Here is a 22,162-nt window from a genome sequence, read left to right on the forward strand (position 1 = left end):
CCCGATATGATACACATCAGACAGATATGTATCAATACTTTGAACCTTGATTCAAACTGGTGGTCTACTTCCGGCTCAGCTGTACTACGATATAAAATCTGATTCACATTTTGAAAATTGAGAACACTCGCCCATTATCAATGAGAAAGCCATACTCCTGAAAATTTCAAGATGACCAAGGCATCTAAAAGAGACAAGGGCGTAGTGTTATTCAACAATCTGTCTCCTACGATATGGACCAATCCATCAAGTCTTTGTTACTCTTCATAGTGTGCCGTTCAATGGCCCTTTCCTGCGCTGCCATCTCTGATAATTTCAATTGATGCACAACCTATCAACTACTAAGGACCCGTTTGGTTTGTGGGAATAAAGGTGTGGAATCAGAATGGAAATGACCCAATGTTTGGTTGAGTAGAATCAGAATCCCATTTCCATTTGCGATAGAATGGCATTACCCCATTTGTGGGAATGACGACTCCCTCTTCCTCAGGAATGAAATCCCATTCCAACTTATTCCAATTCATTTTCCGTTTCCTGTCTGGACCTAACAGATTATGCAAATAGATCATTCCGATTCCAATTCTGATTCCGAGGGATTTTAATTCCAATTCCGACTGCAAACCAAACAGACTCTAAGCGTAGAACAATCAAATCTATAGATCATACACCGCAGAGCATCATGACTAGGGGATCAATTACTGCTGCTCTATCTGATAAATATCAATTGGTTGTGATTCGTCCAATTTACCTATTGAAGTTATGGTACAAGACAAAAACATGTTTAGAATTTACTCCACTGGCATTTGCTTTGCAATGGCACTAAGGAAACGAAGGAGCTTCTTGTTTGCAACTGCCAGTGCTGGGTTAGCTTCTCCCTCTTTCTCCTCAATGAGTTGATGCTCTTGCAAAGAATGTACCCTTCGGACAAGTTTACGCAATTCCTGTTACAAGATACCATTCATAAGAAATAATGACAGCATAGCACCAATCAATAAAGAAAAGAAAATGTCATGTTTTAACTTGTAAAGAATTCAAAAGCACTAATTCCGATCTTCACCAAGGTATAGCATGATCTAAAAGATGCCCTTATCCTCCTAGTTTTTCGGAATCTGAGGCAAACTTCTAAAGCATTGTAATGCTAATAACATTCTTGCAACAGTAATCAAAATTTAAATAAAACTAATGATTTGTACCATCAAGCTTACTTGTGTCAATCAAGTATTTACAGTATAACCGCACATGCATTTCCTGACTTAAATTTAAGGTTTTAAATATTATATGAATTGGCTAGTAAGTGGCAGTGGATGGATACTGGGCTACTGGAAGTGAATCTATATCATCTCATTGTATAGATCATTCATCATCATCATCATCCAGTGGGTGAATGAAGAAGCACCATCTTCAAAACAACAGAAAGCAAACATACTTTCATCAGTAAAAAGCCCAATCCAAGGGAACCAATGCACTTGATATTTAAATTGCCATCCCTCAACAAAATCTCTGCAACATACAGGATTACAGGTATTACTTGGCCTGGTCGAACTGAATCCAGCCAAAACCTCAAAATTTACTCCTTTGCCAAATCCTCTGACAAAGAACAGAAACTAATATTATAGGGACTTGGTGCATGCACTCATAGGATCAGCATCGTTACAAGGTATTACTTGGCCTGGTCGAACTGAATCCAGCCAAAACCTCAAAATTTACTCCTTTGCCAAATCCTCTGACAAAGAACAGAAACTAATATTATAGGGACTTGGTGCATGCACTCATAGGATCAGCATCGTTACAAGGTCTTGTAAGTAGCAGTGCTGTTGTAACGATATAGGTATACACATATTGCTGGTAAAAAAATATGGGCAATACATGTAATGCTATAAACATATACTTATTAGTAGAGTTTTTCTTTTGTTGGCACAAAATGGCCACTCTTAGAGTCAAACCCGTCTCATGCTTGTCAGACCATGATTTTACCACTTCATCGAGCAATGGCCTACATCCAAATGCAATCTAAATGTCTTAAATATTTAATCAGATCAAACTTAGGTCTACGCTTATCTGATCTGAATCCAACCCATCAACAACCCTAACTGAATCTAATGAAAAAAAAAGAACTAATATAATACACTTAAATCCTAACAAAGTATTGCTATCAAAGTAAAGTTAAATATTGATCTAAAAGTTAGGTTGTCAAAACATCAAAGACAAACAAACAACAACCAGCACTTGAGAAACGGAATTGTATAAAAGTAACATAAACAAGAAAAGGGAAAACAAGATATACCTCCTCACTTTTCCTATCCATTCATATGCTTAGCAAAATATGATGAAAAAATAGAAACTCTGGTTAATGTCCTAAAATATCTTGGCCCAACATGTTCAACCATGAAGTTGCATGTTTAGCTTAATCAGAAAAGAACATGAAAGTTGCATTAGCTTACCTGACGGTCAAAATCAACATTGTGAACTGAATAAACTTCATTAGTAATATCCACATCCTTGTGAATCAGGCCATCAAACCATCTCATTGCCATATCCATGTCATTATGGCACCCCTGGAAGCATATAATAACAGTGAATAGGAACTCAGACTTCTCAGTGATGAATAGCCCCAACTTATGCATGAATAAGCAAGTTCCTCAATTTCTTTTTTCTTCATTTACGAGTACAGGATGGGAAAAGGTATGTCTGAATGTATGTTCAGATAGATCAGAGTACCCTACTGATTGTATTTCAATATTCAACTGAATTACAAGTCAGTAAAATGGGCCTTATTATGGGGTAATCAATTTTTGGTACAATTTCAGACAAGCTTCAATATTTAAAACAATTATAATTGTATCACTACATTTTCTGTAAAAAAGAAAAAAGATATACCCGTTGTAGTTTACCTCCTCATTTTCCTCATATTCAGTTTCTTCCTCCTCTTCATCATCCTCTTCAATAAGCCAAGTTTCTGTACCAGCTAAAGCCTGGAACTTAATCTGGTCACCATCTTTCGAGGCCTGGATTAAAGCTTCCATCAACTCAGGTTGCACATTTCGTAACAGTCTTCCTAACATGCATTGTGATGAAATATCAGGACCAAATGCATAAGAAATGGAAATAGAAAGCTTATAAAACCTTTGAACAATTAAGATCTCTTCACATGCTAACTCTCTCTGACTACTTAAGAAAATAAAAGAAAGATCACTGCACATCAATCAAATTGACAGGACTAACAATCATGTGATATGATATTCAAACAAAAGGCAACAAGAGGCAATTAGGTTGTCTTGATTTCTCAAGAGAAGTTTTGCCCATCCTATTTAGTAGTAGATTTGTTGATTCACCTCAATATCTTTCCCTTTAAAGTTACATGAAATATGCTTTATTCATTAGTGTAATAATTGAATTCTCCTCATAAGTTCGTTTTACAATTTTTTTCCTCAAAAAACATCACATTTCATTCCATTATATGTAATGCTTTCTCATCTCTCTTTTCTTCAAATTCTGAACCCCATCTTACTACACCTCTTAAATTGGATAACTATGATTTAGAGTATAAATTTGAAAGAAAAATTACAAGGCCCTTGCACAGGGACAACTTTTGATTTAACTGGTTCCATAGGTGATATTCCCACCCCCAACACAAACATGCATACAGGAGGATGATAGGTGGGTGAGACTGTAGGTGCGTTTATGGATTCAAACCTTAGTCTGTGTCTCTCTCCTTATACACATATGCATGTACACACACACACACACACACACACACACAGGCTTCCTGCAAAAGGTTGAAAGGCACAATTTGAAGTGTGGATCTACAAGATTGTTTTCTATCCTATACTCAAGGTTACAGTGGCAAAGTTTTTAATTCAAAGAATAACTCTGGTGGGCACCTATACAAAGCTTTCAGCCATAAGTTTGGGGAAAAAAAAGGAATACCAAAGAGAGGGAATGAGAAGGAGTCTAAGTACTTTTTTCTATAAGTGGGAGTCTAAGTACATTTGTACCTACTAGTTTCCAGTTCAGAGAGAGAGAGAAGGGGGGGGGGGGGGGGGTCTAAGTACATTTCCACCTACTAAATTGTTTTCTATGCTACAATCAAGGTTGCAGTTGCAAAGTCTTTGATCAAAGAACAACTCACCTAAACTAGCTTTTTAGCCATCAAATCACCTTTTCCATGGAAGAAAGAACAAATGTTAATAAGTTTGGGGAAGAAAGGAGTACCAAAGAGAGGGAATGAGAGGAAGACTTGGTATATTTCTACCTACTAGTTTCCAGTTCAGAGACAGTGATTATGGATGTACGTTACACATGACCCATCCAAGTTCTAATACATTTTTAGATGAATGATACTAAATTTATTAATTCAGAAGCTGATTTAGAGTGAATTCATACAACATCCCAGGGAGAGGCGTGAGCTGCAGCCCCTCCTTGAATCTTACAAGCAAACTAGGAAAGAAAAACAGGAATCACAGCTGAGCCCAAAACAATTCTTCCCTATTTACCCCTTGCTTGGCTAACACATCTAACAAAGTATTTGTTGATCTCTCCACCCACTATACAGTGACCAACATATTCCTTGTCAACCAACTGAATTTCTTCATTTCATTCTTGTAAACGCCACATAGCCTCTTCAGGATTTTTCAACCAACCCACCCACCACTTTGGAATGCCCTTCGATTATTAGGTGTTGTACCCCCAGCTGGTTTGCAAATTGCACCCCTTGTACAGCAGCGAATAGATCTGCCTTGATGGAGTCCCCAATTCCTAAGGGACCTAAGTAGAGCAACAAAATCTCCCTTCTCATTTCTCAAAACACCCCCTATTCCGGATAATCCTGGATTACCCATGCTAGTGAGCCTTCGGGTGGAGGAGACCAACTTGTAATTGATTTGTCCTTTAGGGGTGAACACCTCGCTACTACTGAAAAATTCTAGCATTCCTTTCTTCCCAAAGAGTCCAAATCAAGGCAACGCGAGCACATCTCCACATAATTCTCCCTATTTTTGTAGTCCAATAAAAGGTAGAATGGTTGAAGAGCATGCGAACTTCTGCTGGTAGAATCCAACTACTCCAAAACAACGAAAGTAGTCAAGCCCAAAGGTCTGCAGAAAAGGAACAAGATATTAATAGGTGGTAACAATCCTCACTGTGAGCTCTATAGAGGATACACCAATTAGGAGAAATATAGAGGAAATGTCTTCTCTTTTGTAGCTTATCTAGAGTGTTTACTTTCCCATGGAATACTTCCTAACAAAACACCATAATTTTTTGGGGGAACTGGCCTGCACAAAATTTCTTTTGACGGAAAGGGTTGTTGAGTAGAAAGTAGAGAGATGGACTTGAAGAAAGAAGCACAAGTGAAGGTTCCATACATTGTCAAACTACTAGTACCAGAATGCCTATACTCTTTTCGTGTTGCTTTGATCATGAATCAAGATGACCTCTCTCATAGTGTCTAGATTTCTAACTGAAACAAAGGGTTTGGGAGAAGAAACAAAGGCTTTGCTGGTTGCTTTAGAGAGCAGACACCTAACTGAAAAAGGTAAACAAAATAGGAGCCAGACAAAGGAACTTCTGCAACTGGCTTGGAGGTTGAATGAGGGGGCTGGCAGCATGGGAAGGAAAAGTGAATCAGCTCATCGTTAATCATGGAAAGTATCATAGCAAAGACTTCAGGCCAATCAGTTTAATAGGGAATGTGTATAAAATCATAGCAAACCTTTTGGCATCAAGGCTACGGTGGGTGATGGGCTCAAGATATTTATATCACAGGAGCTTTTATCATAATAAACACATTAAAGATAGTGTCCTAATAGCTAACAAGTTAATTGATTCCATAAGAAGTGGTAAGAAGGGCCTAGTGTGCGAATTGATCTAGAGAAAGCCTACAAGAATGTGAATTGGGCTTTCTTGGACTACATGATGTGTTCGATACACTTTGGGCAAAAATGGAAAAATTGGATGAAGGTTTGTATTTCCACAACCAGGTTCTCAATCCTCAAATGGTCCTGCAAAAGGCAATTTCAAAAGATCTAAGGGTCTCAAGCAAATTGGCCCTCTCTCCCCACTCTTGTTTGTCATAATTATGGAGGGTTTAAGCAAGATGACTGCTAGAGACATTGAGGGTGGATGTTTAGAAGGCTTTGTGAATGGAACTTGGAAGTAATGATGAAGGAATCCCTCTACTCCAATTTGTAAATTATACACCCTTTCTTGTGATGCCAAAGCAGCATATTATGTTGATTTGGGGTGGCTTCATGTTTGAAGGTCAACCTTGCAAAAAGTGAAATGATGGCTGTTGGGGAAGTGGAAAATTTGCATGTATAGGTAGATCTCTTGGGCTGCAAGAATGGTGCCTTACCCTCTAAATATTTGGGTTTTCCATTAGGAGCCAAGTGTATATCAAAAAGCATTAAGGCTCCGGTGGTGGAGAAGGTGGCTAATAAACTAGCCTCCTGGAAAGAAAGATATTTGTCAAAAGAAGGTAAGCTGACTTTAATAAAATGTGTATTGGCCAGCATTCCTGTTTATTATATGTCTTTCTTTCCAATTCCCCCAGAGATTAGCTTTGAAGATCGAGAAATTTTTGAGAAATTTTTCTATGGATTGGATGGAAGACTCCCATGTTTACCACTTCGTTAGCTGGGATCAGATATGCAAACCGAGTATGGTGGCTTTGGAATCAGAAAATTAAAGACTTTCAATTTGGCCCTCATGGGTAAATGGTTCTGGAGGTTCTTCAATAAACCCAATGACTTTTGGAGAAGAATCATTACTCAAAAATACGGCTTTCAGAATAATGGCTGAGATGCAGCTGAATCTAATCTCCTATATGGCTGCAGAGTGTGAAATGGATCTACAAAGCTTATCCTCAATTTTTGAAAGGAATTAGATATAAGGTAGGGTCTGGCAAATGGCAACAGGCTGAAATTCTGGAAAAGATAACTGGTAAGCTGATATCTCCCTGAAGGATGTTTATCCAGATCTATTTCTGTTGGCATATGATAAAGAGGCTTTTTTAGCTGATTCACATGTTAGTTCTGGAGACACTTTGGTCGAGACTCCTTCATTTAGAAGAGATCTCAACAATTGGGAGATTCCACAGGTATCAGATTTGCTGTCCAGGCTGCAATGCATACGAATAAATCCACAGATTCCAGATCAATGATACTGGATATGGTCCAAATCTGAATCCGATTCAGTAAAATCTTTTACAAAGGTGTGCTGATAATTTAAAAAACAAAAAAAAAAAAACTTTTTACAATGGAATGGAGCCCGCTTAACTTTGCTCCTTCTCTAGTAAAGCTGTTTGGGGTAGGATTGCTCCTTCAAAATGAAGTTTTTCGCCTGGGTAGCTGCTGAAGAGAAGTGTCTCATGAAAGAAGTTCTATCAAGGAAAAGAATGGACCTGCCTGATACCCTTTGTGCCTTGTGTAGTAAGTAAATAGAGACATCTAATCACTTGTTTATCCACTGTGGGTTCTCTGTTAAAATCTGGTCAAATCTTCTGAAGGCTATTTCTTACCATTGCTGAATGCTCAATTCAATTAAATCCCTGTTAGAAATCTGGTAAATTAGATACTTAACAAAAAAAAGCTGGTAAATTAGAGGAATGTGCAAGAAGGGGTGGTTTTTATGGTCCACCATCCCGCTGGCTTTATTGTGGGCTATTTGGGGTGAAAGAAACAGGAGAGTTTTTTTTATCAAAAACAATTCCAGGAAGAAAATCTGATAAATCTAATTGTAGAAGAGATTAGAGGATGGTTGAATACCAACATGCTTTTCAAATAAGACCTATCTTCATCTGTCTTGGCTGTTGATTTTTTTGGGGGCTCTTAAGGGTGTTCATATGTACAGAAGCTCTTACACAGTGAACTCATATACTTGTAGGAGGAATCTGCTGAATTAAAAAAATATATATATGAAAGAAAGTAGTTTCTTGAAGAGAGAAGGAAGAGAGAAGGAAAAGAAGAGAAGTTGAAAGAAAAAAGAGCAATAATCTAGTCGCCCCCTTCACTTATTACTTATACTAAAATAATAGAACAGTACAAAGACAACTACGCCCTTATAGGGCAGCAAAACATAAAACAGCATATATAACACTCAATAAACATAATAAATTTGGACTCACATAACTACTGTGGTACCTACCTCCTATCTAACAACTAACATAAAACATCTACTCAGAAAAACATCATAAAACTAATTAATCTTCAACACTCCCCCTCAAGTTGGGAGTAAATGTCACACATTCCCAACTTGTGTAGATCATGTTCAAGCTTGTTCCTTACCACCCCGTTAGTGAGAACATCAGCCAGCTGCAACTCTTAAGAGACATAAGGCAAACAAACTTCTTTGGTTGTTACCTTTTCTCTTATAAAGTGTCTATCAACTTCAATGTGTTTTGTCCTATCATGCTGAATTGGATTGTGGGAAATATTGATTGCAGCCTGATTGTCACAGTATGACATCATGGGTTCCTCTTCTTTCACCCCAATCTCACTCAAAAGATATCTAACCCAAAGAAGTTCTGAGACACCATGAGCCATGGATCTATACTCAGCCTCTGCACTTGACCTTGCCACAACCGCTTGCTTCTTACTCTTCCAGGAGATCAAGTTTCCACCTACAAAGGTATACACTCCTGATGTAGACCTCTTGTCATCTAAGCATCCTGCCCAGTCTACATTTGTATAGGATTCTAGCTTCAAATTCTCATGATTTGAGAAAAAAAATGCCTCTGCCAGGGTGCTTTTTTAGATATGCAAGTATTCTCTCAATAGCTTCCCAGTGTTGAACCCAAGGTGCATGCATGTACTGACTCACAACACTAACATCATAAGAAATATCTGGTTGTGTCATACACAAATACAGCAGTCGGCCCACCATTCTTTGATATCTCCCCACATCCTTTACCAATTCACCATCCACACCATTAATTCTATGATTTAGATCAATAGGAGTGTCTGTTGGTTTGGTCCCCAGCTTCCCAGTCTCTCACAGTAGGTCAAGTACATACTTTCTCTGTGAAATGAAAATCCCATGCTTGGATCTTGCAACTTCAATCCCTAAGAAGTATTTGATCTCACCAAGATCTTTGATTTCAAGTTCTTGCTGCAATGATTTTTTGAGATCATCAATCTCCTCCAGATCATTTCCTGTTACCACTATATCATCCACATACACAATCAGAATTGACACCAAAGCATCTCTCCTCTTCACAAAGAGGGTGTGATCAGGCTGTGTCTGTGTATCCAAAACGGATGAGTGCCCCTCTGAACCTGTCAAACCAAGCCCTAGGTGACTGTTTCAATCCTATTAGTGTAGGGTATTTCTGTCTTTATACTTATGTTGATGTTGCTAATCTGTAATATTATATTAGAACTAGTGTCCCTCACTTAAATAAGGGCACATGTGTCTTTTCCATTATATTAATAATATAAAAACATGTTTGGCCGAATGGGAGAGTTACTTTTTTCCCTAATTCGAACCAGACTTTTCTTCTCTCCTTTTCTCCTCCTTTCTCTCTTTCTTTCTTCCCTCTTTCTTCTTGGTTGTTATCAGACTAACAGAACTCAAAGGTAGGCCGAATTATAACATGGTATCAGAGCACAACTAAGCAACTCGGATCTGCCCAGATTTTTGTTCTCTACACACTCAATCTAGGGTTTTCCCTTGATTTCTCTGCCATCGATTGGAGATAAGGGAAAGGGCTGAAAAGGAATGGTCGCCCTCTTCCCTTGGAGGTTTCTATGCCTCCAGTTGTGTCTTGTGTGGTCGGTTGCTATGGTTTCTAAGAAGCCCTCCCCTAATTGATGAAGATAAGAGGGTTGATTCTTGTGGTGCAGTGGGTGTCTTGTGTGGACTGATTTTCTTCTCGTGTGGTTTGTCTTTCAAGTGATGAGGTAAGAGATTTCTATGCATATTTTCTGTTATGAATCAAATAGGAATTATGTTTCAGATCGTATGATGGGATTTCAGATTGTAGTGTGCTAGGGTTTATGCTGTTTTTTTTGTGTGATTCAAAGGAGGAGTGGTGCTCATATAGTGGTGAGATTTCAGGTAGTCGTAGGGTAGGGTTTGTGGTGTAAAGAGTGCAATCTTGAGAAATAACAAGTGTTGAAACCAGTGTGATCAAACAGTGTGCAATGTGTCGAATTCAGTGATAACAAAATTCAGCAATGGGAGATAACAGTGATAGCAAATCTAATGTGATGATACCTACTGACTACCTGAATGTTCAAATGACCTCCATTAAACTGAATGGAGAGAACTATGTACCTTGGGCTAAATCTATAGAAGTTTTTTGAAAGCAAAGAAGAAGGTGAAACACATAAGGGAGGAGAAACCCTCCACTGATTCTCATGAGTATGAAGACTAGGAACAAGAGGATGCACAGATTATTATGTGGTTATGGAATAGTATGGAACCCAAGATTAGTGTAAATTTCATGTTTTTTGACACTGCCAAAGATGTGTGGGATCATGCTAAGAAGTTGTATTCTGGTCAAGACAATACAACCAGAGTATATCAGTTGTATCAGGAATACTTTAATATGCAACAGGGCAATCATAGTCTTGAGGAGTACTATGCTAGTATGAGAAACATCCGTAATGAGTTGAATGTTTATCACCTCCTCACTTCTGATGTCAAAATTCAGCAACAACAGAGAGAACAACTTGACGTGAATCGATTTTTGGTGGGGCTGAAATCTGAGTATGAACCAATACGGGCTCAGATACTAGGAGGGTCAGCTCTCCCTTCTTTAGAAGAGGTGTTTGCTCGATTTCGGAGGACTTCTATTGGATCTACTAAGAACTCTAATGTCTCAAATAGATCAGCCTTTGTAGTGTCAAGGGGCCGTGGTGTTAAAGGTGGAGCTCGAGGAGCTCTGTCTGGCTATGGTGGTAGCAGTGGTCCAGTATATGGCCGAAGTGGTGGTGATGGACCTACATATAACCGTGGTGGTGGTTGTACTGGAGGTAGAGATTCAGGGGGAGCCCGTGGTAGAGGACGTGGCTCGGGTCTGCGGAGGTGTACTGATTGTGGTATGGATGGACATACCATTAATTATTGTTATGACTTGCATGGTCCACCCTCAACCTGGGCCAATCATGCCATGACTAGTGACACCAGTTCCAGTTTCAGACAGGAGAATCGTTCAGCTGATCAGATGCCTCCTACATCCACAGATGGTCCCAAGAAGGAGATGGTGAGTGTTCCCCGTGATGAGTATGAGAGGTTTGTCCAATCCACATCTCAGTAGAACATAGCTACTTTCGCACACTTAAGTATGGCTTGTTTGGCATCCACACCCAATCCCTGGATTATTGACTCTGGAGCCTCCGATCACATGACTAGAACTCCAGGTGTGTTTTCTTCCCACTCTCATTGCTCAACATCACAATCTGTTACCCTTGCTAATGGTTCCACATCCTCCATTTGTGGTGTTGGTAATGTTGACCTGGATCCTGTATCCCTATCCTCAGTTTTGTATGTCCCTAAATTTTCGTTTAACCTTATGTCTGTTAATAAGCTGACCAAGTCACTTAATTGTTCCATTACCTTTTACCCTTCTATGTGTGTTTTTCAGGATCTCAAGACAGGGATGAAGATTGGTGGAGGGCATGAAGCTGGTGGATTGCATTATCTTGATGATGGTGGAAGAACATCAACAGCTCTCCAGTCATCTCTCTCTCCTCTCCAGTGGCACTGTCAATTTGGTCATCCTTCGCTGAAAGTTTTGAAATCTTTGGTTCCTTCGTTGAGTCAACTTTCTGTTTTAGATTGTGAGTCATGTCAGTTTGAGAAACACCATCGTGTTCCCTTTAGTTCTAGGGTTGATAACCGTGTGTCGAATCCTTTTTCTTTGATTCACTCGAATGTTTGGGGTCCTTATAAAGTGATGTCATACAATGGATATAGATATTTTGTCATTTTTGTTGATGATTTTTCAAGGATGACGTGGCTCTATTTAATGAAAGAAAGAAGTGAATTGTTTACCATCTTCCAGAAATTTTATGCTGAGATTCGCAATCAATTTGGTGTTCACGTTAAAATTTTTCGTTCTGATAATGGCCGTGAATCTTCATCATTTCAAGAATACTTAGACCAACATGGCATTATACATCAGACCTCGTGTACCTACACCCCACAACAAAATGGGGTGGCTGAGAGAAAGAATCGTCATCTCTTGGAAATAGCATGATCCCTCATGCATCACATGAATGTTCCCAAACCCTTTTGGAGTGATGCAGTGCTTACTTCTTCTTGATTAATCGGATGCCCACGTCTATCCTTGATGGTCATTCCCCATTTACTACCTTGTTTCCCACCTTGTCTCTATTTCCTCTTTCTCCTCAGGTATTTGGGTGTGTCTGCTTCGTCCATAATCTGGGCCCCGGGAACAACAAGTTAGATGCACGATCCCTTAAGTGCATCTTCCTTGGCTATTCTCGGACCTAGAAAGGGTATAAGTGTTACCATCCTAGTTCTCGACTTTCCTTTGTATGTGCTAACGTTACCTTCTTTGAGTCTACTCCGTTTTTCCTGGGGTCCGGTGATGCTTCTTCCTCCTCATCACCTCCCCTTCTTCCACTTCCAGTTGCCGATTCCGTTCCCCTTGTTCCAGTCGTGACCAAGTCCTTGCCTCCAGTGCCACCACCTGTTGAATGCCCACCTATCCATCAAGTGTATACACATCGCCCACGTGTACCGGCTCCATCACCATCAACAGATCCGGCAATTGTCACCACACCAGCCCCGAATCCAGTATCTGATCTTGATCTTCCCGTTGCCTTGCGGAAAGGTAAACGCACTTGCACCCTTCATCCTATTTCTAATCATGTTTCACTCACTCACCTTTCCGCCTCCCACCGCCAGTTTATCTCTTTGTTATCCTCAGTTGTTCCTAAGGATGTCCAAGAAGCCCTTGCCTCTCCAGGGTGGTGCCGTGCAATGGAAGAAGAGCTCTCAGCTCTACTTCATAATCATACTTGGGACCTCACTGCTCTTCCTCCTAGGAAGCAGGCTGTTGGTTGTAAGTGGGTTTATACTATTAAATATTTGTCTGATGGCAGTGTTGAGCGCCTGAAAGCTCGATTGGTTGCAAAAGGGTACTCCCAAACCTATGGTGTTGACTACACAGAGACCTCCCCAGTTACTAAGATCGGGTCGGTTCGTGTTGTGATCTCTCTTGCAGCTATGTATGATTGGCCCCTATATCAGCTTGATATCAAGAATGCCTTTTTGCATGGTGATTTGCTCGAGGAGGTCTACATGGAGCAACCACTAGGGTTTGTTGCTCAGGGGGAGGATGGTAAGGTATGCAGACTAAAGAAGGCTATATATGGGCTTAAACAGTCTCCTGGAGCATGGTTTGGTAGGTTTAGTGAGGTGGTAAAGAAGTTTGGTATGAAACAGTGCCAAGTTGATCATTCCGTCTTCAGTCATGACTCTCCGACGGGAAAAATACTATTGGTGGTGTATGTAGATGATATTGTTATTATCGGGAATGATAAAATGGGTATTGACAAGTTGAAGACTTTTCTACAAGAACATTTTCAAACAAATGACCTTGGTAAATTGAAATATTTCTTGGGGAGAGATGTAACAAGGTCTAAGCACGGCATTAATTTGTGTCAGAGGAAATATGTGCTTGATTTGCTGAAGGAAACAGGTTTGTTAGGTGCTAAACTAACTGAAACACCTACTGAAACACCTATGGAAACAAATACTAAGTTGAGTAGTGATATGAGTGAAGTATTTGAAGACCCTGGCAAATACCGACGACTTGTAGGTAAACTGAACTACCTAACCATTACTCGGCCAAATATTTCATTTGCGGTTAGTGTGGTAAGTCAGTTCATGCAGAAACCTCTGGTTCCTCATTGGAATGTGGTTCTAAGAATTGTGAGGTATTTAAAAGGAACCCCTGGTCGTGGTTTGATATACAAAAGTGGTGGAACACTTGAAATAGAAGGGTATACTGATGCTGACTGGGCTGGTTCTATGTCTGATAGGCGGTCTACCACAGGTTATTGCACTTTTCTGGGGGGTAATATGGTGACATGGAAAAGTAAGAAGCAAACAGTCGTGGCAAGAAGTAGTGCAAAGGTAGAATATAGAGCTATGGAACATACTGCTTGTGAATTAGTGTGGCTAAGGAACCTTCTACAGGAAATAGGATACAACATTAATACTCCAATGAAGCTCTATTGTGACAATCAGGCTGCAGTTCATATTTCTTCTAATCCGGTGTTTCATGAAAGAACCAAGCACATAGAGGTTGACTGTCACTTTGTGAGAGAGAAGGTGTTGAATGGAGTGATAGACACTGCATACGTTAATACAGGAAACCAGTGGGCAGACTTATTTACAAAAGGGTTGAGTCGGAGAAGAGTGGACTACATATGTAACAAGTTGGGATTATATGATATATACTCACCAGCTTGAGGGGGAGTGTTAGTGTAGGGGTATTTATGTCTTTATACTTATGTTGATGTGTAATATTATATTAGAACTATTGTCCATCATTTAAATAAGGGCACATGTGTCTTTTCCATTATATTAATAATATAAAAACATGTCTGGCCGAATGAGAGAGTTACTTTTTTCCCTAATTCGAACTAGACTTTTCTTCTCTCCTTTTCTCCTCCTTTCTCTCTATCTTTCTTCCCTCTTTCTTTCTCTTTCTTCTTGGCCGAATTATAACAAGTCCATACAGAGATTTTCTAAAACTGCACACCTTTCCTTTACCAACATTTTTATAAAAGCCTGTTGAAATGTCCATATATACTTCCTCTTGTAAGTCACCATTGAGGAAAGCATTTTTGACATCAAGCTAGAACAAGGGCCATGAATAAGTGGCTACTAGAGATAAAAAGATACGAACTAAACTCATCTTAGCTATTGGTGCAAAGGTTTCCAAATAATCAACACCATAGGTCTGAGTATACCCTTTTGCTACCAACCTTGCCTTGTACCTCTCTATCTTGCCATCGGCCTTATATTTCACTGTGAATACCCATCGACATCCAATTGTCTCCTTGTCTGGGGGGAGATCAACTATTTCCCAAGTTTGATTTTTTACCAAAGCATCCGTCTCATCTTGCATGGTTGTTTTCCACTCAAGTTTGGAGAGAGCCTCAGTAACATTCCTAGGTATAGACACAGAATCCAAGGAAGAAAGAAAAGCACAGTAGGAGGGTGATAAGGCACTGTAGGAAAGATGGTGTGAAATGCAGTGGGCTGTACATTTTCTCTTCCCCTTACGAAGTGCAATGGGAAGATCAAGGTCAGTGGGATCAACTGCAACAATGGTGTTAAGGACAGAAACATTATCATCAGAAAACATAACAGGCTCAGGCTCAAGAGGAATACTTAGAACTGTATCTGCCGAATTTGGAGTTTCAGAAGGTCTGATAAAGAGTGGTGTGGGTCGAGCATGTATGGAGTCAACCATCATCTGCCAGCGCTGATATTGCTGTGAGGCCACCCATAGTGGCTCAGTTAATGAAACTGGAGGTGCAGGTGTTGTCTGAACTAATAGTGCAGGTGGTGGCTGAACTGATGTAGATGCCGGCTAAACTGATGGAGGCACCACAGAAACAGGAAGAGGAACAGATCGTGAGTTCTCCCCAAAACTCTCCCCCTGAGAACCACTCGAGAACAAGAATGCAGATTCAAAAAAGGTAACATCCATAATGACAAATCTACTCCTCGACACTGGGTCATAACAGCAATACCCCTTTTGGTTCTGAACATTCCCAAGAAAAACAAATTTCTTGGCCTTAGGATCCAATTTCTTGCGATGAGGGCCGAGAATATGGACAAAAGAAACACAACCAAAACCCCTCAGAAGTATATGAAATATCTCTCCATCTGGAAAAAGAAGACTAAATGGCACCTTAAACCTCAAAGTCCATGAAAGAACACGGTTAATCACACGTTCGGCTGTAAGAACTGCATCTCCCCAGAACTGCGCAGGAACTGAAGCACATACCATAAGACTCCTTGCCACCTCCACAATGTGTCTATTTTTCCTCTCAGCAACTCCATTCTATTGCGGTGTATATGCACAATTGCTCTGATGAACTACACCATGTTCTAAGAGATATGTGGTTAGGTCCTTCTCAAATTACTCTCTGGCATTATCTGATCTAAAAGCCTTAGTTCTCACTCCAAATTGTGTGAAAACCATCTGGTGGAATTGTCGTACTAAGTTAGGAACCTCATCACATATCTCATCAAATATATCCAAGAATATCGTGTATAATCATCCACAAATAAGAGAAAGTAACGAAATCCTCCCATGGAAGGGATTTGATATGGCCCCCATGCATCAGTGTGAACAATATTAAAAGCAGAAGTATTTCTTTTATTACTTGGTCTAAAAGACTGTCTACAATGCTTTCCTAACTGACAACTCTCACACTCCAAAATAGATAATTGAACAGACTCAAACAACTTTGGGAAAAGACATTTCAAAGAACTAAAAGAAAGATGTCCCAGGCGATTGTGCCAAATCATAATCTGGTTCTCTGACTCTGACCCACTACTACTGTTGTCGCTAACATGATGGCCCTGATGTCTCGAAATCTCATCCAAAAGGTAGACTCCATTCACCTCACGACCACTCCCAATCATCTTCTTTGACTATAGATCCTGCAAAACACAATTACTAGAAAGAAAGGTCATAGAACAATTCAAATTTTTTGTCAAAGAACTAACAGACAGTAGGTTGGTATGAAGTGTAGGGACATATAAAATAGAAGACAAAGTTATATCATTGGTCACTCTAACTGTCCCCTTCCCAGCAATGGGCATATGTGAACCATCTACTGTAGAGACTGTCTCTACCAGAGTACAACTGATAGGAACTGAAAATGGTAGGGGCATTAATCATATGTTCAAATGCTCCTGAATCTATAATCCAGGGAGGTCCTTCCTTACCTGAAGTGGATGCAAGATTCGCAGTTGCATATGAACTACCTGTATGTGCAAAAGAAGTGGTGTAGTTGGCTCTTGCATTCTACTAATCCATTTAGAAGGCTAGAGCTGGGTGAATCTTTTTTACTTGTAAGTTGTCCAAACCTCTCCAATTCTGTTCCCACTGTTGCTACTGCAATGGATTCCCAATCAGTTTAGGAGAGAGGGGCTAAAGAGTCTCCTATAGTGGTTACATTTGCATTCCCCTTCTTGTTTCTTATCCGAGCAGGCATAAGATTTGGATGAAACTTCCAACTAGTGTCTCTGGTATTCTTAGGCTTCTTGCAATAATCACACACCAAGTCCTTCTTATCTTCCCTTCTAGTCTCACTACTCCCCCTGTCTCCATTCGGCTTAGGTTTTGTTATACCAACCATAGCCGACTAGTCAATCCCAGGCTGTCTCAACATTACATTCCTCCTACTCTCCTCTCTAGAGACAAAAGCATAGACCTAAGAAAGTGTCACACCCTCCCTAGAAAGAATATGTAGCCTAGCAATGTCAAATTCAGGGTTCAGCCCTTACAAGAACTCAAAAACCCTATTCCTCTCAAACCGTTTGTGACAAGTTGTTGCATCATTTACACTTCCCATACCACAGTTTCTAGGTGATCTATTTCCTACCATAGGGAGAAGGAAGAGAGAAGGAGAAGAAGAAGAAAAGAAGAAGAGAAGTTTAAAGAAAAGAGAGCAATAATCTGGCCACCCCCTTTACTTATTATTTATACTAAAATAATAGAACAGTACAAAGACAACTATGCCCTTATAGGGTGGCAAAACATAAAACAACATATATAACACTCAAAAAACATAATAAGATTTGGACTCACATAACTACTGTGCTCCCCACCTCCTATCTAACAACTAACATAAAACATCTACTCAGAAAAACATCATAAAACTAATTAATCTTCAACACTTGTATACTTGTCTTTTTGATTAATACAATTTTACCTTACCTCTTCAAAAAAAAAAAGAAAGAAGAAGAAATTAGCATATTATGGGACCTTCATGAAAATCTAGGGCACTAGGAGAAACAGGCTTAAAAGTTTGTAAAAAGTTAGTCATTGATTGCCTTAAGGATTTGGATCAATCTTTGTGGAATATTAGAACCATCATTGAGAAGTGTACTGATCTGTATCAACAATTTGCCTTAAACATCCAGTACTCTCACACTTATAGAGAGGCCAACATGGTTGCAGATTGGCTATCTATTCATGGCAATGATGAGCTTTGTATGGGTTCTATTGCTGTTAATAATGCTTTTAAGCCTTTGTGTTTTGATGATAGCTGGGGAAGGGCTACCCCCAGGATTGTGTAGCCTTTGATTTCTCCTTCATTACCAAAAAAAAAAATGTTTCTGAAAGCTTTTTTTCATAGATTTCTATCATATTTACCTCAGATTCCTCTATGATAACTCTGATATTCCCTACTTGGGCAAAAACAATTCAAATTCAATTCCTTAAAAAAAGGGAAAAAATCGACTATCTACTTTTTCACGTCAAAATTAGCAGTCTCAAACTCCCAATACCTGATGCATGCAACTTATTCTAAAAATTAGCATAAAAATTTGATTTTATTGTAAAAGTCTGTCTTGTTAAACATGCATTTGATCCATCTCACTTGAACTGTTGAAGTCTTAAAATATGCATCAAATCCTCTTAAAACTGAGCTTATTTTGTTTGTGCAAACTGAAATACATACTTCACACCCGTAAAAATATGATAGTCCTTGAAAAATCTGACCTTGACAATGTAACACATAAAATAAATCGATTATGGAATTGACCGATGGAAAAGCATAAATTGATAATTTATTTTAGCACATTTACAATTTTTATGGTTCGTTCCTTAGCAGGCCCATGTTTTACCTTTTCATTTGGTGAAACAAAGATTCACAAGCATTCATGGCGTAGAAACATAATCAGTATATTCTGACAATAACTTACCTATATAATTGAACTGTCTCCGTTTTCCCTCTCGAACATCAGGCCCTAATCTCTGTTGGGAAGAAGGAAAGGAGCAAGATCGAGATAAGCAAACCAAACCAACAATAACAGCCAGAATACTCTGAAATCTTAAATGTATGTTGTCATCATGGTATTTGTTTGTGTAAAGAAAACCAGAAGAATTGAAGTGTATGGCACCTTAACTAACATCAGAGCGTCAAAAACCTCTCTCTCCAGCGAAGCCACTCTGCAATCCCCAAATGGAGGAAGAAAAACTATTAACTTTTAGCCAATGCCATACTCGCTGAAGGGGTTCAAATACATTAAAAGTTACTGAATGGGAACCTAAGAATTTGCTTTATCTGAGAGTTAGAGAAGGTGGCAAGATCCATTCCCCATCGGACGGCGCGGCGAGCCTCTCGCTTCTTTTCGTTCCGGCTCTTCTTCTCAGGGTAGTCCGAGTCGCTATTGTTTTCTCGAGCATCAAGTGCTACTGAGGCTTCGGGCAACTTGAGGCCGTGAGATCGAAAATCAATGTTCCGATAAGAAGAAGGAAGCGTGGCGAATGAAAGCTGCTGAGAATTGGTTTTAATGGTGAAAAGGGACGGGAGAGCGAGACGAAGGAATGTTTGGCGGGAGCAGCACAGCCACAGTTGCCGCTTCTGTGCTCTCGGCAAATGTCTCAGAGGCCCTGTGACCTGAGCCATCATTTGCTCCTCCGATAAATCTCCTCTTTCTCTTGAGAATTGAGATAGTTAAATGGGAGGGATGGATGGAGGGAGCGGGGAGAGTTTTGATTTTTTCCGAACACGGTGAAGCCGAACGTAAGGCTGAGGGTGTCCACTCTCAAAAGCCACGTATCTTATTGGGTAAAATACAAAAACCTCTCCTCAAGTTTTTGACAATCATAAAAACCTCCCTTAAAGAGATGACTATTTTTTCAAAATACCTATTTTATCCTTTTCACGAACATTGTTCATCTTCTTCTTCACATGCACAACAGCAGAATGGCGGTGCACTCCCCCCTCCAACCTTCCTTCTTTAATTCCCTCTGATTTTCTCTCTCTCCCCAACAATGGTAGAATGGCAGTCCTTTGTTCATCTCTACATCTCCTCTTGCTCTCCCTTTCTTTTTCTTTTCTCTGTTTGAGACTTCCACACCAAACACTTTTTTCCTCTCCATCACGAAAGATGGTGAAACCCACCAATATGTGACAACGTCCTATTGCTGGTAGTAGAGATAGCCCGAGGAGATGATATGGGACTATTGATGTACCTAAATCCTTTGTTGTTCAAAGTGCCATTGTCTCCCTCTCTGATATGTTTCTTGTAGGGAATATCTACATCCGATGGGATTTGCTTCACCGTTGCAATGTTGTTCGTTTTCCTAGTTTTCTTCTTTCTGCATAGAAGGAACAAAATGAGAAGAATCAATATGTTCCTTGTAGGGAATCTTTACATCCAACGGGAGCTGCTTCACTATTGCAATGTCGATCGTTTTCCTAGTTTTCTTCTTTTAGAAGGAACAAAAGGAGAAGAATCAATAGGAATGCAAACACTTACCCGATTGCAATTCCTACAATAGCTCCTCCAGACAACTTCTTCTTCTTCCCACCATTGTCACTGTTGTTGGCACCACCATTGTTTTCTGTGTTTGTCGATGGTGTTGGTTCGCCAGGACAAGGGCTAAGCGGTGAACCATACAACGAATTGCTTAGAAAGGAACTAGTCGTAAACTTCTGGAATTCCTTTGGAATCAAACCGTTCAATTGATTGAACGAAACATTGAACTGTACAAGATTCATAAGGTTCAGCTCATACCGGGGGGTACAGGATTGCAATAGGGTTTCTCAAGCTAGATTTTGGCAGGAGGCAAGTAGCTGGTTGCAACGTTTACAAGACCTTGGTTCACCATTATTGTCGACAAAAACTGGTTCAAGAACGAACACCGGCAGCAAGACGTTGTCACATATTGGTGGGTTGCACCATCTTTCTGTTAGACAGTTTTGTATGCCCTTAGCTTCAATCAAAATGATGTACTTTATGAGTTTATTATAAATGAATAAAAGTGCATATTTGATTCATGTTCCCTTGGTATGTTTCTGTGTGATACCCTTAAACTGGACACTTAATGAGACTCGTGTTAGTTTAGAATGTTCACAGCCAGTGGGTCGGTCTAGGGAGACCTATCCTGACAAGGCTGACACTGTGGTGCCACCAAGTCGGTTGGAGTGGCTTGTCTCAGCTACCAGGGTGAGACCCAAGGCACATACAACGTGGGATTAATTGAATCTTTGAATTGGACCAGATTTCCAGTAATGCCCTGGACCTTGGAGATTGATGGGCAAAACTAGAAAGTTACACCCGACCCCTATACTCAATTATGATACTGCACTAGGTGTCAGATTGGGCTGTCTTTGATGTACCAATCAGTGAGATCCTTAGCGGGGGTCAAAACCTGGGTATGTTGGGACAGTCTGAGAATTCATCTGAGTGGGTGATCATAGTGACAGGATTAGCCCCTTTGTCGGACAAAGGTAATGATCAAGGATGCACTCTCACTAATGGAAACCAAGACTGCCAGCAGCCGATTTCAATTGTTGAAATTTGTTTTGCAAAATATATTTTATATGAGATATAAAAGTATATATATTATGGTTTTGAAATGATTTGCAAAAGGTTTTAATTCCCGTGATTAATATTTGAGAGAGTGCAACACTGTTCCTTGCAGCAGAGGGAGAGGTCCTCTCTTGTCGGGCAGTGTATGATCATTATGGGCTGAGAGGTTAAGTGTAAGGCCATTGAGGATAATACCTGATGGGCTAATCTTGCATCTGCCCACAGTCCCTAGGTGTTACAAGGTGGCTTGGCCCAGGGACCACTTAGGGTAAGTGTTGGGCCTATAGAGCCCATCTGATGGGTTTCAGGGGGTGCACTATCCATAACAGTGTATTCGGCCAGGCCTTGTAACAAAGGCTGGGCTGAACCCATGTGGCTGATGTGTAGATCAATGTTTGGGTCCCACGCCATACAAGGAAGCCCAACTGGGCAGCAATTTGGAAGACTTAATGAATACATAACCCTAAATGGGCCTTAAGCCCATTTCGAACTGGGCTAATTTGATTGGTCTTTAAGGGGCGAATTCTAAGATAAGATCAGCTGATAGGATTGGGCCCACACCCTATCCACTCAGAGAGTCCAAGATCTAAATGAGATTTAGATTTGGAAACTTCCT

At 40.0% G+C, this 22,162-nt stretch overlaps 1 protein-coding gene across 1 annotated transcript; it reads right to left on the reverse strand.

The window, feature by feature from the left end:
• Window positions 1-684: 684 nt before the first annotated feature.
• Window positions 685-19,775, reverse strand: LOC148876374 (kinesin-like protein). Its single transcript, XM_088966691.1, has 6 exons — window positions 19,273-19,775; window positions 19,126-19,174; window positions 18,928-18,979; window positions 2,892-3,055; window positions 2,442-2,555; window positions 685-941 (listed from the first exon to the last, which is right to left on the reverse strand). Exons 1-6 carry the CDS (start codon window positions 19,635-19,637, stop codon window positions 789-791), a joined length of 897 nt encoding a protein of 298 aa, XP_088822817.1. The 5' UTR covers window positions 19,638-19,775; the 3' UTR covers window positions 685-788.
• Window positions 19,776-22,162: the final 2,387 nt, after the last annotated feature.

Source organism: Nelumbo lutea, chromosome 1, assembly GCF_056320005.1.
Source record: "Nelumbo lutea isolate HS-2025 chromosome 1, American lotus-T2T, whole genome shotgun sequence".
NCBI classification, from domain to species: domain Eukaryota; kingdom Viridiplantae; phylum Streptophyta; class Magnoliopsida; order Proteales; family Nelumbonaceae; genus Nelumbo; species Nelumbo lutea.